Source organism: Tetrahymena thermophila (genome assembly GCF_000189635.1).
Source record: "Tetrahymena thermophila SB210 genomic scaffold scf_8253848, whole genome shotgun sequence".
Lineage (NCBI taxonomy): Eukaryota > Ciliophora > Oligohymenophorea > Hymenostomatida > Tetrahymenidae > Tetrahymena > Tetrahymena thermophila.
The window spans coordinates 1-17,833 of NW_002475943.1; the positions used below are offsets into that span (position 1 = coordinate 1).

Genomic DNA, 17,833 nt, shown 5'->3' on the forward strand with positions numbered 1-17,833 from the left:
TAAGCGCATTTATACCTACTTATATAAATTTTTAATAAATATTTATAAAATTAACTTATAAATTTAAAATTTTATAGTTTTCTAATTTTTAACTTTTTGATATAAATAAAACAAAAATATTAATTAACAATTTTTACTAGAGATGAAGTGTCAAATCTTAAAGTTTAGCACATTTTGATAAACTAGAACTTAAATCTTACATACCTTATTCACCAATTGAATTTCCCCTTTAATATATTTTAAGGTAATTTGAAAAAAAAGGATGTTGAAAATATTTTTAATTTAATAAAAGCTTAAAAAAAAAATGAATAAATTTATTTATTTATTAATTGAAATAAATAAAATAATACACAAAAAATATAGATTAGATTAACCATGTTTTCTTAATTTTTATTAAAATAATTAAATAAAATATTGAATTTTAACTTAAGATCAAGAATCAAAGTTTAGAGACAAGTGCATTTCACAAAACTTAAGCCTAAATCTGATACTCCCTGTGAACCAATATCATTGCAACTTTTATTAATATTTTAATCGTTTACATGAAGAAAATTTTAGAAATAAATAAATATTGATGAAACAAAATATTTTGTAGAGTAAATTTAAAATTGAAAAAATAAATAAATAAATTAATTAGTTTAAGTAAATAATGAAAATTTTTAATATAATATTGCAAATAATAATAAAGTTAAGTTTATTTTTACAATTTTGATTTTACTAAGAAATCATTGAAAAAAATAAATAATATATTTTTACTAGAGGTTGAGTGTCAAAGCTGTCAGATTTAATAATTCATTGAAACTTTTACCTATGTCATGTGCACCCTATGATCCAATTAAATTACTTCTTTTTGTATATTTTAGAAAATTTATCAGTTTGGAGAATATGAAAAAATAAAATAAACAACAACAACAAAAATTTAAATAAAAGAAATAAATATATAAATAAAAATAAATATTTAAAAATAGTGCTGAGACCAATCAAAATTTTTAATTAGATAAATATTTTTTATTTATTGTTAAAATAATATGCAAAAGTATTAAATTTTAATCTACTCTAGTTAGAGATTTATATTTGTGATATTTACACATTTTGCTAGTCCATAGACTATATCAGATGTACCCTAATCAGTAATATCATTATTACTATTTATTTTAGAAAAAAATTCTAGCTTAAAACAATTTTAAAATAGAATTAAAATGGAAATTTATATTGAATAAATTTTGAAAATAAAATTACTTAATGAGATAAAATAAATTGTTTTATTATTTAAAATAAGAAATTAATTCTATTATTTATTCATTTTTATCCAATTTAGATAAATTAAATTTAAGACAAAAGTGTTAGCTATTTTACTTTAGGTTAAGAGTCAAAATTTAGAGATGAGAGCATTATCTTAAACCTATACCTAGATTTTTTGCACCATTAATACCAATTCCATTGTCCCTTTTTAGATTAAGAATATTATTTAGTTAATTTGTTACAAAAAGTAGAAATAAATGAGAAAAAATGACAATTTAAAAAGTAAGATGCAAATTTAATGTTAAAAAAATATAAAAGTTTGTAAGTAAAAATCAAATAATATCAAAATAAATCAATTAAAAATTTAATGAATGAGTTATATAGCCAATACAAGAATACAATTATAAATTTGAACAAATAAAAAAAGTTTTATTTAATGAAAATCTATTTTTTACCCAAGATTGAGATTCAAATTTGAGAGATTAGCTAAGTATGCTAAACAAGAACTTAAATTTAGTATACCCTATTCACCAACATCATTGCAACTTATTATGTTTTTATAAATGATTTAATAATAAAATCAACTAGTGAAATATAAATTTATTATAAAAAAGAATAATTTAAAAATAAACAAATAAGTAATAAATACAAGTTAAAAATCAATAAACTATTTTTACTAGAGGTTCAGTGTTAAAGTTTAGATTTTACTGCACTTTAATAAGCAAAGACCTAAGTCTAATGCACCCTATGCACCTATTTGATTATCACTTTTTTTATTTTTAAAAAATTAGCTGATATGTTTACGTAAGAAAAGGACAAGATAAAATAAATATGAAATTATTATAATTTATTTAAAGGAAATTAATCTACAAAAAAAAGATTTATCAAAAAAATATTTTTAATGGTGTTTTTTATTTTGCTTAAAATAAATAAAAAAATAGAATATTTATTAAAGTAAAATATTATTTTTACAAGATATCAAGGTTCAAAGTTGAGAGATTAGAAAGCTTTGCAAAACAAGAACCTAAGCACAAAGCCCCCTATGCCCTGATAGAATTTCCTCTGTTTAATTTTTGTGAAAAATATTTAGTTTTTTAAAAATTTTTAAAATTAACTTTGTAAGATTTAAAGAATAATTTGAAAAGTAAAGTTCAAAAATAAATAAGTAATGTAAAAATTATAAAAGAAAGTATAAATTTATTAGAATAAATGTAAAGTTAGGGGCTATCTAATAAGGGCTTGAATAAAATAAGATCTATTTCAGATTTTTATCATGCTGAAAAAAACAATAAATTATTAGCAATTACAAAAAAGATATTTTTACCTAAGATTAAATGCAAAATTAGAAAGATTGTTACAATTTTATAAACCAGAAATTAAATATGAGATATTTATGTCATCAACATAATTATATCTTTAAGAATTATTAGAAAAATAATTTAATTTAAATGGGATAGAAATTTAAACGAAATTTAAGTCTAAAAAAAACAATAATTTTAAATTAAAATTAAAGGCTAAAAAAGGCTAAAAACTTAAAAAATAAAGAAATCAAAGAATAAATAATCAAATAAAATTAATTAAACTTATCAAATAAGTATTTGTATGTTTAATAATTTATACGTAATTAAGAAGAAGAAAGATAAAATAAAATAACTATTATACTCAAAATCAAGTGTCAAAATTTAGAGATTAACACATTTTGCTAAACAAGAACTTAGGTCTTAAGCAGAATTTGAATCAATTTTATAATTCCTTTATTTATATTTTTAAGAAAATCTTTAAGTTAATATTCAAATAACCAATTTGAAAAAATAATACTTTAAAAATTAAAATGTTAATTCATAGTTGAAAAAAAATTAAAATTTAATTATCAAAATAAATAATGAATAAACATAATTTAATTAAAATTTGTTGAAATATTTAAAGAAGAATATATAAAGATTTTTACTCTAAGCGGATATTTAGATACTTGTGAGAAGATAGCTCAGAGTTCAAAAGCTTTTGATTTGATAAAATTAAATAAATATAATTATTTATAGTTAAAATAATAAAATACATCATCTAAATAATTAATTTATTTTTAAATAGATTCATTCATTTTTCTCTGTTTACTTTTTTTTAATTTTTAAAAAAATTAATTTAAAAATAAATATTGTATAAAAATATACTGCATTGATAAAACAAAAGTTAAATCTGATAAAATAGAATCTCAAGTAAATGGATTTATAGGACTAATTAGTAAATTTGGTTGCTATATTTCATAATATATATTTAAAGAGTAGTTATTTAAATAAATATATTGAATGTTTATGCTTTATATATAATCAAAATATTACTTAAATATTTATTTAGATAACAATTTAATAGCTTACATAAATATTTTTCTAATATATCATATAATAGATATTGGCAATGCGGTGTCAGTAGAATAAAAAAATTCGTTGACATACTTTACTTTAAGTATTCAAAAATGTTAGGGTATATTGGAAGAAAATTTTGGTCTGACGCTCTGTACCCAATTTCATATTTTCTTATATAATATTTTTGAATAATGATAATATATAAAAGGTTTAACGCAAAAACATTGATAATTTTTAGAGTAAAATAATAAAGGTTATTTTTGTATTATTTTAATTTTATAAATTGTTACATAGAGAGTATGTATTTTATATTGTATTTATTGCTTACTAAAAAATGAAGCTAAATATAATGATAATTAATTTATTTATTGACTAAGCTTTATCAATATTTATTTTTTAGAGGTTCTGAGTATAAAATTAATTTTGTATCAAACTGCTTGTTTCAAACATAAACTTTTCAATAAATTAAAATAATTAGAATTAAAAAATAAATAAAAAATGACTTTACTTGTTGATTTGATTCCTTTCAAACTTTTTTCAAAACTACTTTTAAAATCATCAACAATATTATTTTTTCTATTTTTAAATGAAAATAATTTATTAGAAAATAAAAAAGTTTAATATATTTTTCATCTTAAATTTAAGTGTAAATAACATTACCTAAAGTCAAGAGTTAAACAAGTGATATTTTGGTAATTTTGTATCACATTAGTAACACTATTTGCACCCTCAAATCCTATGAAATTAGAACTAAAATAATTTATAAAAAATAAATTATAAATAGCAAATAAGACAAAATTAAAATTTTAAAGTTAATTTTATAATTAATATTCTACTATTTATATTAAAAAGTAAAATATTTTATCTTACGATAAATTAATTTCTAATTCGCGAATATTTTAATAATTTTCTAAAGCACTTGCTACCCTCTAAGCTCCCTACAAACCAATCTAATTATCACTAATCATTCATATAAAACAGTTGTTAAATTAAATGAAGTTCATAATAATTTAAATATTAATGAATATTTATAGTAAAAATAAATTAAAGACTTAAAAAAAATACCTAAAATCAAGTGATAGTTGAGTAATATTTTCATAGCTCTTTATCGCTTCTGCAATACTCTTCACTCCTTCTACTCCAATAGAATTTTAACTTTAATTATAATTTAAAAATCTTCAGATTAAATAAATAAAGATTATATTTAATATTAAAATCATAAATTTATAGATACTGTTAAAAATTTAATTGTGAAAAATTATTTGAAAATTTATAACCATATCCAAACAAGAGAAAAAAATTAACACAAAATTAAGCTTTTTTTTCTAAAAGTTTGAAACAAATTTTTTTGCGGTATGTTTTTTATCAAATGAGAAAAATAAAATGTATTTCAATATACCCTAAGTAAAGATTTAAGTGGCTGATATTTTAGTAATATTGGATGGCATTAGCAATACATTTAGCCGCTTCAATACCGATATTATCACTAATTATAAATTTGATAGGAATTAAATAAAAATAAAAAAAAGATTTAATGTCTTAAATTATATTTCATAAAAACCCAAGAAATTAAGTTGAATAAAACTACTTTAACTATAAAGTCAATTGATTAATAAGCTGATAATCTTGTATGCAATTAGCTAGGCTTTTAGCTCCCTCTGAGCCTATTTAATTTCTACTGTTAAGTTATTTTTGAAATGAGAGATTCAAATTTTATTTTATTTTTAGGATAAGTTTTAAATAAACACTTAAAAAATAAAAATTTAATTAAATAATTTACAATAAATAAAGATTTAGTGAAGTAATATTTTAGTAATTTCTTATTGCATTGGCTAAACTTTTAGCTCCATCTACTCCAATTTTGTTACCACTAATTAATCATTTTGAAATTCATTAGCAACTTAAAATGTTTCTTATCAAATACCTTAAATATAATGATAGTTCAATAATATTTTTATAATTTGATATTGCTTCAGCTATATATTTAGCTCCATCAAGACAAATATTATTCCAACTAGCAGATTTATTAAAAAAAATTAATTATTTAGCTTTTAAGTAATTTTTAAATAAAACTACTTTAAATTAAGAATTAAGGAGGTGATGTTTTTAAAATTTTGTAAAGCCTTTGCTATGCTATTAGCTCCTTCATCCCCAATCTCTTTTTAACTTATAAAATATTTTAAATATCTTTAAAATAATTGAATCTAATATTTCAAAAATAAATAAAAATTTATCTACATTTCAGAAAAATCCAAATTCAATTTTTTAATATTCTGATAATTCGATATTGCGCCAGCTATGCTATTTACACCTTCTGCAGTAATAGGATTTGATCTATAATGTAAATTTAATGAATGAATAAGAGTTTATTAAAGATTTAAACATAATTGATATATTTTTAGTTAGTTAAATAGAAGAAAGTACCTCAATAAAATTGTTAATTTGATTATCTTTTGGTAATTTTACAAAGCTTAAGAAATCGATATAGCTCCTTGATTCCCAATTTGATTGTTTCTAATAAGGATTTAAAAACAAATTGAATAAAGCTTAGTCAATATACATTCTAGAGTAAGGGAGAAAATTAAAAATTAGCTTTAGATTACTTGAAATTCAGAGTTAAATGGGTCATATTTAAAAAGTTTTTTATGGAACTAGCAATATTCTTCACTCCTTCTATTCCAATTTAGTTATTTCTATTAAATCAATTAAATAATCATTAATTTATTGAACAAAGTATCATTTTAGTAAATTACTCAAGAGAAAGAGTCAAATGAGTAATGCTTTTGTATGTTTATATAGAATTAGCAATCCTAATAGCTCCTTAATCATCAACCCTATTACCACTAATAAAGTTTTAGAAATATAATCAGAAGATTAAAATATGAATTCAATTATTAATAAAATTTCAAAGATGAGGTATTTAGAAGTAATTACTATAAATTGAATGATAGTTTTAAAAGATTTTAATAGTATTATATAGCGTTAGCTATGCTCTTAACACCTTCAAAGCCAATTGAATTCTCACTAAAAGAGTTATAAAAACATTATTTTAATTAAATAAAGAGAGTTTAAAAAATAATTAATAAAAATACCTTAAATTAAGTGTAAATTGTGTTATATTTAGATAGTTTTATATTCCATTGGCTAGGCTATTAACTCCTTTGTCTCCTATGGAGTTCTTACTATAAATTGTTTTAAAACAATAATATTTGTATCAGGATAAGTTAATTATTTTAAAAAGGTAAATACCTTAAATCAAGATTCAATTCTGAGATATTTGAATAATTTCTTATTGCATTAGAAACACTCTGAGCTCCAGCTTCTCCGATGCTATTTTCGCTATTAAATTATTTAATAAAAAGAGTTATGCAATTAAAATATTGCTAATAAGATTCTAAAATCTACTTTTAAAAACCATTTTAAAATAAAATTGATAAAAATTACCTTAAAGAAAGTGAAAATTTAGTAACATCTTTATATTATTCTAGAGCTTTTGCAATATTTTCAGCACCCTTATCATTAATTTGATTCTTACTAGCATAATTAAAAAATGATTGAATAAGAAATTTATGGCAAATAAAATATTAAATATCAAGCAAGAAAATAAATAAATTTTGTTAATAATTGATAGAATTAATTGTAGAAATTAGGAATATATTAGAATTATTATATCAATGGTAATGATTTTCTATTAAAATAAGGAATTTTGTCTTGACTTATTTGCAAAATTTTATTAATTCTTTATCAAAAAGTAGAAGTAAGAAATAAATCTATTTGTTAAATTCTTCTAATAAAAAATAGCAAGAAAATGTTAAATAAATTATCAAATGAATTAAAACTTCAACCTCCTTAAAAATAAATTTTATCTTTCATTCAAATCTTTTAATTTTTTTTCTGAGTAGGGTAGGATAGTTAAATAAAATATTTATTTTAAAAGTATGGCAAGTATTATGAAGTGCGATCATGGTTTATTATATCTTTAGTAATTCGAAATTAGATTAAGTTAAAATTACCTTAAATTAAGATTCATTTCTATAATATTTTATTAATTTTTAATTTCATCAGCTATGCTAATAGCTCCTTCTATTCCTATTTAGCACTCACTAACATAATTTAATAATATATTTAATATAAAAAAGAAATATTTGATGAATTTAAAAATAAAATAAATAAATTTAAACTAAATTTTAATCTCAGAAATAAAATTTTAATTTTTACCTTAAATTAAGATCAAATAAAGTAACATTTTGATATTCTTGAAAAGCTTAAGCAAAAATCTAAGTTGCTGCATCACCGATTTTGCCACCACTAAATAAAAATATAAAATAAATTAATTTATAAATCTTAAATATAAAATAACATTTTTTTTATTGAATGATTTATTTTAAAGAGTGAATAATTAAATTTTAAAAGATAACCTTAAATGAATAGTCAGATTAGAAATATTGCTATATTTTGTCATAATTTTGGCAATACTCTCAATTCCCTCAATTTCAATACTTTGGTTACTAATTTTTATTTTAAATAAATTAAATTTATAATTTAAAAAGAATAAATAAATATTTTAATAAAAAACTAGAAGAAAAAGAAAATTACTTTAAAATTAGGCTAAATTTATTTGTAATTTTATCATTTGGTATAGCTTTAGTTAAAATTTCTACTGCTTAAAAAACAAAGTTGCTGTTTCTTATTAATATTTTAAAAATTAATAAGTGATTTAATGAGCTCAAAATCAATAGATGTGAAATGATTATCAAATCAAAGTGAATTAATTCTCTAAAAGCTACTTTAATTTCAAGTCTAACTCAGTAATATTTGTGAAATTCTATATTCCATTAGCTATTTCTTAAATTTCATCAACGCCAATATTATTTTCACTAGTTTTTTAATAAAGACAATATAATAAATAAATGAATAATATTGATATAAAATATATTTTTATAAATTGAAGAATGAAATAAGATAAAATGAATAAATCTACGAATATTCAATAATGAATTGACTTTCAACAAGATCACTATTCTCTTTGTATTTTTTTCCTTAAATATTAACCTAAAACTAACTAATTTTTATTAAATAAAAATAAATACATTAAAAGTTTATTAAATAAAAATTAATTTCTCTAAAATAAAGGATATTGAATTTACCTTAAAGAAAGGCTGAATGAAGTAACACTGCTATAATTTTTAATCATATCCGCTATTAATACAGCTCCTTTTACACCGAAGTTGCAGTTGCTATTATTTATATAACAATACAATAACATATTAGTGAATATTTATATATGAAAATTGTAAGTAATCAAATAAATACATCAATTTTAAGCTCAGTTGAGTAATATTTTCACAATTTTGCTTGACTTTAGTCAGATTTCTAATTCCTTCAACACCAATTAGGTAGTAGCTAGTATTTAATTTTATATATTATTTATTGTTAGATGAATCAAACAAATGAAAAACTTACTCTCCAAATAAATGCACATCAAGTTTATTAATATTCTTATAGTCTAAAACTGCTTCAGTAATATTTTTGAATCCTTGTGCACCAATACTGTTATCACTAACATCAATTTTAAAGAAATAATAAATAATTGTTATCAGTATAATATTTGTTCATATTTAATTGTCTAAAAATGTTAAAAATATCCTTTTAATTGATAAATAAAATTTTAGAGATTAAAAAAATCTATCTTTTCTTAATAAAATATTTAAAACATAAAATTTCATTGCATTCATAGCTCTCAATTTTATAGAATAAATAAATTGGTCTAAGAATTTAGTATGAAAACGAACAGGTAGCCAGTAAATTTTTAATAAGGTAAATGTTCATTCATATATTATCGATACCTTGTTTTTATTTTAAGCCCCTAACTTAAATGCTTACTTAATAAAATAACATTCCCAGATTATCAATTTTTATAAAAACTCTCCTAAATTAATGCAATCAACATTCATATATGAACATTTACAGTAAGTATTCTAATTATCGAAATGAGAAATAAAACATCAAATGCTGAATACTTTAAAGAAATTCAGTTTGCCAAACATTTGAAAAAGTAGAATTATCAAAAGCAAATAAATTTTTATGAAAATCGAATTTAATTCTTTAAGAAATTTTTAAAGTAGCACTCAATAAATAAATAGAGATTTATTTACCTTAAATCAACTTTAAACTAAATACTAGAGTCATTATTGATATTATTATTAACAGTATTAGCCCCTTAAATATGAATTCTTGTCTTACTGTAAAATAATAAATAAATAATATGAATTATCGATTCAATATACAATAAATTGAAATTAAAAAAAGCTAGTCTGAGACCATATTAATGATTGAAAATATAACAAATTTTAAAAAATTTACCTTAAACAAAAGCCTAATTAGGATACAGTTTCATATTTCTTAATGAGACTAGCAATACCATTTACACCTTAAACACCAATATTGCAATCACTTAAATTCATTGAAATGATAATAAATCAATAAAATTATAAATTAATTCAAAATTATCTACATTAGCTTTAGACTCATTTTATTTAGCTTCTAGCAATTTTTTATAGCCTCCATAATGCTGTTGGCTCTTTAAGTACCAATATGAAAATCAATACTATTTTTATATATAAATTTTTAGTAAGATTTTCAGTGATTAGATTTTTACAAAAGAAAATAAAGAAATCAAATTAATTAATTAATTTAGTTTGTGTAATTACCAAAGATCTATGCTAAATTTAATATCCTTTTTATTATTTTGGCTACTGTTAATTATAATTCCAGTCCCTTCGACAGTAACTTTTGAGTTGCTATTTAATAAATAAAAAATTAAATAAGAATTTTGTTTATTTTCAATAAAAAATAAAAGTTTTATTATTTAATTTACCTTAAGCAAGCACTGAATTAAGTAATTTCTCCATACTTAGATATTATATTTGATATACTATTTACTCCAATATTACCAATATTACTATCACTTTCCATTATTAAGAATAAATTAAAATGATAAATTCAATTTAACTTAATCAATTACACTGATTTCAAAATGAGCTGATTTAAATTTTAGCTATTTTGAATGGTTTCAATAATATTGTTTATACTTTAAGTATCCATTTTAATATTGTTGCTTTTAAAAAAAATTAAAAAATTAATAAATTTATCATTCATTCTAAATTAATTTATAATGAATTTTATATTTATATTTTTAAAGGACAAATTGTAAAATAATTCTTGTAAAATTTACCTTAGATTAATATTAAATTTAATTTTATCTTATCCACTTTGAATCACATTTTTATCAAGATTATTACCTTCAATATCGATTTTTGATTTGCTAATAAGTTTATTAAGAATTTAAAATTAAGAGTCTGTTTTTTATAAGCAAAGTCAAATGCTACAAACTACCTTAAACTAGCATTCAAGAAAGTAATACTTTTGTATTTTTATAAGATAGTTGTAAGATTTTAAATCCCTTAAGCACTAATAATGCAATCGCTTTAAAATATTAAAATGTATATCATTAACGTTTAGATTTAACTAAAGTTACTATAACTTAAGACTAAATTAATTTAGGCGTTGGCAATTATATATCGATTCAAATATGCTATTGGCTCCTTACTCATCCATGTTAATATTGTTGCTTAAATTATTAATTTATTAATTAATTATTAAATACTTTAATTAAAAGGTAAATTTAATAATAAATTCTTCTAAACTCTTTTAAAAAATATTTTATTTATTAAAAAGTTAAGTCGATTTTGGAAGTAGAGTTTCATAAACAGTCAATAAAATTAAAAATAATTATTTTCCATCTGCAATTAGACAGATAAGTAGTCTATGAATTTGATAATATATATCTATTACATTTGAGAGGTGGCTAACCTTAAATAGCAAAAATTAGTGGTTAATAGCTTAGTTATTTTAATTACCATTCTTTAAAAAAGTATAAAATCTTTATTCAGATAAGTGGAGGTAATATGGTATTAAAATAATTTAACAAATACTTATAAAAAATATTTGAGATAAAAAAGAATTTGGATTGTTGTAAATAAATAAATAACTAAAATTTACTTTAAATTGATGTTGAATTTAATACTATTCTATCCGTTTTGACAATTACTATTCTTGATAGCACTACTTCCTTCAATATCAATATTAGATTTACTTTTCAATTAAAAATAATTTAATAAAGCTAATAAAAAATATTTATTTTTGAAATAACAGCATTTTAATTAAAGGGTAAACAAACATATTACCTAAAATGAGCTTTCAAGTTATTAATACTATTAAATCTTTTAATGATATTAGAAACACCTTTGACTCCTTATACTTCAATATTACAGTTACTTTTGGATTATAATTTAACATTTATATCCAATACAATAAAGTTTAAAAGTACATTAACTTAAGATTCAGTAAATTTAGATGCTGACAGCTTTGTACTGTATCAATAATGCTATTTGCTCCTTAATAACCCATATGAGAATCGTTGCTAGATTAAATAATTTTATATTCAGCATAAATAATAAAAGCTAATAAATGGTCCATGTTTATAATATATGAAAAAAATAAAATAATCTAACGATATTTACTCTTATGATAAATGAAGACTTAATTAATTAGCATTTTTGCAATTTTAAACGATACTAGAAATAGATTTAGCTCCTTCAATGTCAATTTGACTATTTCTATAAATTTTATAAATAAAATTTAATAAGATAATAAATGTAAAGAAATATAGGTTTAATTAAAAAATAAATTCACTTAATATTGAGAGCGATGTGAGTAATGTTCTAGTAATTTGCTAAAGACTATGCTACAATATTAGCCTCTTTATTGCCAAACTTATAGCTATAAAATATTAAAATAAATGTTATTAATTAAATAATAAAATATATTTTTATTAATTCTTTTATATTTGATAAAGTTTATTAATAAATTAATCAAAATAAATTAATAATTTAAATAATTTACTCTATTTTTATTTTCATCTATGTATTAAATGGTAAGTTTTACAAGACTGATTTGATGTTAGTAAATCTCTATTTGTGAAGCAATTCATCAAATCTTTAATAAATAATAATAATAAATTTATTTTATTATTAAAAGCTGATTAAAGTATCTCGCTCGAATATATCTATGGATTAATATTTTTTACTTAAATTATGTTTGATCTAGCAAAAAGGTTATTGTGTTGCCTTATTTTTTCAAGATGACTTCATTTCCTTAGCCGCTTTGAAATAATAAAATCAAATTTAATATTTAAATTAGCATTCTTAAATAAATAAATAAAATAATTCTAAAAAAAGAAAATTAATTTAATAAAAAAGTTTAAAAATATTTTATCCAAAATGATTAACATACATTATCTTAAGATTAAAAGTAGGCAATTCTAAGCAAACCTTCAAAAAAGATAAAATATTTTTCATCTCTGCTTCATTGTAATAGTCCTAATTGATACTATTATTATATAATATTTTAATTAAATATATCAAATTAATCAACAATTAATCAAGTTAAAATTAATAAATGTCTATTTTTAGAAAAATAATCTTAAACCTCAAAACAGTAAAAAATCAAACATGAATTACCTTAAATCTATAGAATTTATGTTTTTGCATTAAGATAAGCTACCTACAATACTGTTTACTTTCTTAGCGTTCAATTAGTTATTTCTAATTAATATAAAAAATATTATTTATTTTGTAAAAAAAATTTCACTAATTAACTATTATCATCACCCATAATAATTCTTTTTAGAAAAGAATTATAATGAAAGGATATAAAAATAAATAAAATCTAAGAAGATAGATAATATATAAAATAATAAATTGATGTATTGAAAATAGATAAATTATGGATAAATATTAAATAAAATAATAGTTTACGTCAAATCTAATATCACAGATGTTATGCTTTTTACACCTTAGATTTTTTGAATTGCGCTTACCACATTATTGCTTCCAGTTCCAAAACATAAGCAGCTACTTTAAACAGATAAAGTACCTCTGAATTATAAAATTAAAATTATAAATGAATGCATTAATTAATTTTAAAATATATGAATTAAATTTATTTTATTTTGAAAAACATACCTAAAATCTAGTTTTACTGCTTGGTAGTTACTTAAATCTTAGTGATTGATCAAACTATCCTTGTTTATACAAACTTCTTTTAATTATTCTTTATGAAGGAGTTTAACATCAGATAGCTAAATTTCTTTAGATGAGTTCTTATTATATTGAGTGAAATTATTTTCAATAGTTAATTGCTTGTTATTGTTAGTTTATTATTTTGAATAAACCTCTGTAAATGTATTGAATTGTATTTCATATTCGGAACCCCAATCATATTGATAAAGATTCTTGTTATTGAATTGTAGAGATTTTAAAGATTCTTCATTTACAATATATTGGTTTAACCTCTAAAGCAACTACATAGATTCTAGCCTTTATTCGCTCTCAAAACATACCATTTTAGCTAATATCTAATTAATAAACTCAATGTATGGGTTATTTTGTAGATTTTGAATAACATCAAATAAACTGTTATTCTCTTTTAATCTTAGGGATTCTGAAAGAGTTAATTCCCTTTTTAAAACAAACTCCAAAAGCATTAGTCCTATTGAAAATACATCAATCTTTTTTTAATTAATAATTTGTATGATAAAATAATTCATTTATTATAAATATTTTTAATTAAGTAGAACTTATAAATTAATGAAATTCATATCCCTCCAAAGCAGTAAAAATTTTAGAATTAAAATGTCTTCAAAACTAAAATTATGTGAGATATATTTTCACATGAGCTAATTATGCTACAATTACTTTGATTGTGTAAGGCTTCTTATTATGAACTACTTCTGGAGCCATATACTTAAAATTTCCACTCTTTGATTTTGACTATTTCTAAAAATAAAAATGGAATGAATAAGATTTTAATTAAGACTTAAAACAAATTGAAATACGCTAATAAATTGTTAGAGCTCTGGTTTTTGTAAGATTTAACTAAGTCCAAGGTCAGCTATATATTAAAATAATTTATTAAGTCATATTTTTTTGTATTCTTTATTTACATATAAGGAATTTATTTTTTTTCTGGTTGTATAAAATATTTTCTGGCTTAAGATCTCCATGAATGATTCCCTTCTCCTAGAAAACTAGCAATCCCTTTAACAATTGATAAACCAATGCAATAAATTATTCTTCAGTGAAGTTATCGATATTCTTTTCAAATATTTCTGCGAGTGTACCTTTTAAAAAGTTTATTAACATTTTTTTATTAACATATTTATTTTACAGTCACAAATCTCCATGATTATAGCATTATAACCTAGTTCTTTATTTGTCAATTCTCCTATTATTTATATAGCATACTGCTGATTCTTAATTTTGTACATCGCTTTCTTTTCGTCTTCAAATTTTTACTCCTTATTCAGATCTTTTACTTTTTTAATAGCTACTCTCCTCTATTCATTAATCTAAGTTGCCTAAAAAACCTCTGCAAAAAATCCCTCTCCAATCTTTTTTTCGATCTCAATATTGTTTTACTTTAGGAAATTATTTATTTGCTCATAATAATTCTAATTTAGCAACTAGTTTTGCTGAATGCTTATTGCTTAATCGATTTGTTAGTTATCCATATCTCCTTATTTAGCTTGTATTTACTTTCTTACTTACTTACTTATTTCTATATTAATTAATTCAATTAATTAATCATAAATGCATAGGGATTTAAAAATATCTATTTTTAAATTCATAATAGATATAATTGTAATTTAATAAGTGATTCTAAGTGAAAAAACTGAAAAAAAAAATATACTAACATCTATTCTTTATTTAGCTAAGCAAACTATCTTTGATAAAATCTCTTTTCGATTTCTATATTTAGGTTTTAAACAAAATATTAATTTTGATATACTTATTCGATTATACCTAAAGCTATTAATTGTCTAAAGACTATTTCTTAATCAAATCGATTTTAAAGCCAATTTATCTTCAATTAAATTATTTTCATATTGGTTAATTAAATAATATCTTGAACAATAGATAAAATTTATTTTTATATAATTTAAATTATCTTGTGAAATAACTTAAATATCAAAAGTTTAATATCATATTTTATGATTTTCTCTATAAATCTTATTTAATTTTACATAAAATATTTTAATAAAGAGAAAAAATATAAATTAATTTCGTATTAAATTATTCTAACATCAGTTTAATTATTAGAAGTGGAAAAATCCTTCATATAAAGCACTTTCAGGTATTAATTAAATTCTTATGGATGTGGAATAGTAAGAATTTAATTCCTGGATTTGATTGCTATACATTTAATTAATTAAATAATTTTATTTTACTTTTTATTAATAAATATTTATTTTATGATTGTTTATTATAAATATTTAATTTCAGATATTAAATTTTTAATTTATAATAGATTTATTTATATTTTATAATATTATAAACAGTGATGGAATTTAGGTCGATTTTATCAGATATGTTGGTTGGTCAAATTTTCTGATAAAAAATAAATTAATACCACTTTATTTTCATATTTAGAATAAATATATGCAGAATAAATAAATACAATAAATTGTGCAACTTTTCTAAAGGACACTTGAGCAATTATGATTTGCGTTATAAATTTAAATTTAGTGCAAAAATAAAAAGGTATTATTTCCTGTGTTACCGTTTTAATATAAAGATACATATTTTTTATTATAGTATGATTTAAATTTATTTCTAATACTTAATATTGATAAAATAAATAGCAATAAAAATAAAATATTTAAATAGAATTGATTAAACAAAGGAATTAATCAAACAACTTTATTTTTTTGTAACATTTATTTTAATTGATTGATAATCAATAAATCAAAAGTTACTATTATTAACAACTAATCTTTTTATTTTTTTTAGCCTATTTTTTAGATTCTATAAACTTCTATCAGTTAGATAATAGCCCCTTTTTTGATAAAAATTAATTTATTATTTTATATTGATAAGTCTGTCTGAATCATTATAAAAAAATACTAAAAAAAGATTTTTGATTATATTTTACATGAGCAAGATCTCTAAATTTACTATGCTTTTACTTTATTTTAAAATAGAACCTAAATCACAAGCACTCTAAACATCTATTCTGTTGAATCTTGTTATTTTAAAAAGATTATTTAAATCTGTATAAATTGTAAATATATAATTAATTGTCCAAAATAAATTAAATCTTTTTTTTATAAAACGAATAAAAATTAAATTCTCTAAAAACAAAAACAGACAGACAAAATATCAAAAATTTATCAATAAAATAAATAATATACTTAAAAATATTTCTAATAAAATGAAATTTGTTGATTAAAATTAGTTTTTTTTAAATCATAGATTTATATAATTTTGTTTTGAATTTTAAGATAATTTTAAAATTAATTATTAAAAAAATATTTATGAAATTAATTTATCATTTACTAAAAGTCTAGAAATAAAGATCTTAGATTTTTGCATTTTATTAATGAAAAACTTAGACTTAAAATACCTTCTCCATTAACATGATTATAGCTATTTAGTTTTAATCATATTAAAATAAATCTTTAATAATAAAAGAGAAGTTACTAAAGAAACAATGAGATTGCTCTTAGATTCTAACATTATGATAAATATTATCCTAAACTTTAAACTCCTAAATTTCCTATCCCGTTTAAGCTTTAAAAAAAATTTAAAATTAATTTTTCTATGTTTAAATTAAATATTTTAAAATTTTTAAGTTTGATTTTTCTTTCAACATATAAAATAAGAACTTAGCGTTATATTATGATTACCTAAGGCTTAACTCTAAGATTTCTAGATTTGGGAATATAATTAAAAAATTTCCTAAATATTCTGCCCCTTATTCGCCAATTTTATTGTTACTTGTGTTTGAAAAAAGAAATTAGCAAAACTTAAACATAAAAATAAGTTATTAAATAATCCAAATATTTAAAAATTATTAGAAAATAAACTAAGAAGAATATAATTTATATTTACGAAATATCAAGGGTTAAATTATTGATATTTATGCATAGGGCTAATTATGACATCAAATTTGATACTCCTTCTGCTTAAATATTGTTGTTACTATTAAGTTTCAAAAATATTAAAGAAAAAATATTATTTATTTTAATAGGTATTATTACCAAATAAAAATTCCTAATGTTTTTAATTATTTGCATTAAGAAAGAGCAGAACCTAATTCCAAAGCACCTT

At 19.7% G+C, this 17,833-nt stretch overlaps 1 protein-coding gene across 1 annotated transcript; it reads right to left on the reverse strand. All coding sequences in view use genetic code 6, as the record gives it.

Moving 5' to 3' along the window:
* Positions 1–426: 426 nt before the first annotated feature.
* TTHERM_01496780 (Serine/Threonine kinase domain protein) lies at positions 427–15,234 on the reverse strand (the record flags this gene model as incomplete). The annotated part of the gene is made up of 58 exons (XM_001029478.3): positions 427–516; positions 757–846; positions 1,056–1,145; positions 1,357–1,446; positions 1,698–1,787; positions 1,920–2,009; positions 2,215–2,304; positions 2,567–2,656; positions 2,905–2,994; positions 4,263–4,352; positions 4,473–4,562; positions 4,668–4,757; positions 5,002–5,088; positions 5,191–5,280; positions 5,383–5,472; positions 5,527–5,616; positions 5,679–5,768; positions 5,841–5,936; positions 6,027–6,116; positions 6,206–6,295; positions 6,356–6,445; positions 6,537–6,626; positions 6,695–6,784; positions 6,852–6,941; positions 7,047–7,136; positions 7,616–7,705; positions 7,821–7,910; positions 8,021–8,110; positions 8,199–8,288; positions 8,390–8,479; positions 8,584–8,664; positions 8,750–8,839; positions 8,916–9,005; positions 9,066–9,161; positions 9,758–9,844; positions 9,966–10,055; positions 10,117–10,209; positions 10,313–10,402; positions 10,480–10,569; positions 10,627–10,719; positions 10,837–10,926; positions 10,998–11,087; positions 11,140–11,232; positions 11,664–11,756; positions 11,849–11,938; positions 11,992–12,084; positions 12,185–12,280; positions 12,357–12,443; positions 12,567–12,659; positions 12,751–12,825; positions 12,957–13,052; positions 13,184–13,267; positions 13,481–13,600; positions 13,688–14,232; positions 14,420–14,500; positions 14,560–14,615; positions 14,668–14,844; positions 14,892–15,234. Coding segments are annotated over 58 exons (6,005 nt in total), but the record flags the coding sequence as incomplete, so codon positions are not given.
* Between the last annotated feature and the right edge of the window lie 2,599 nt (positions 15,235–17,833).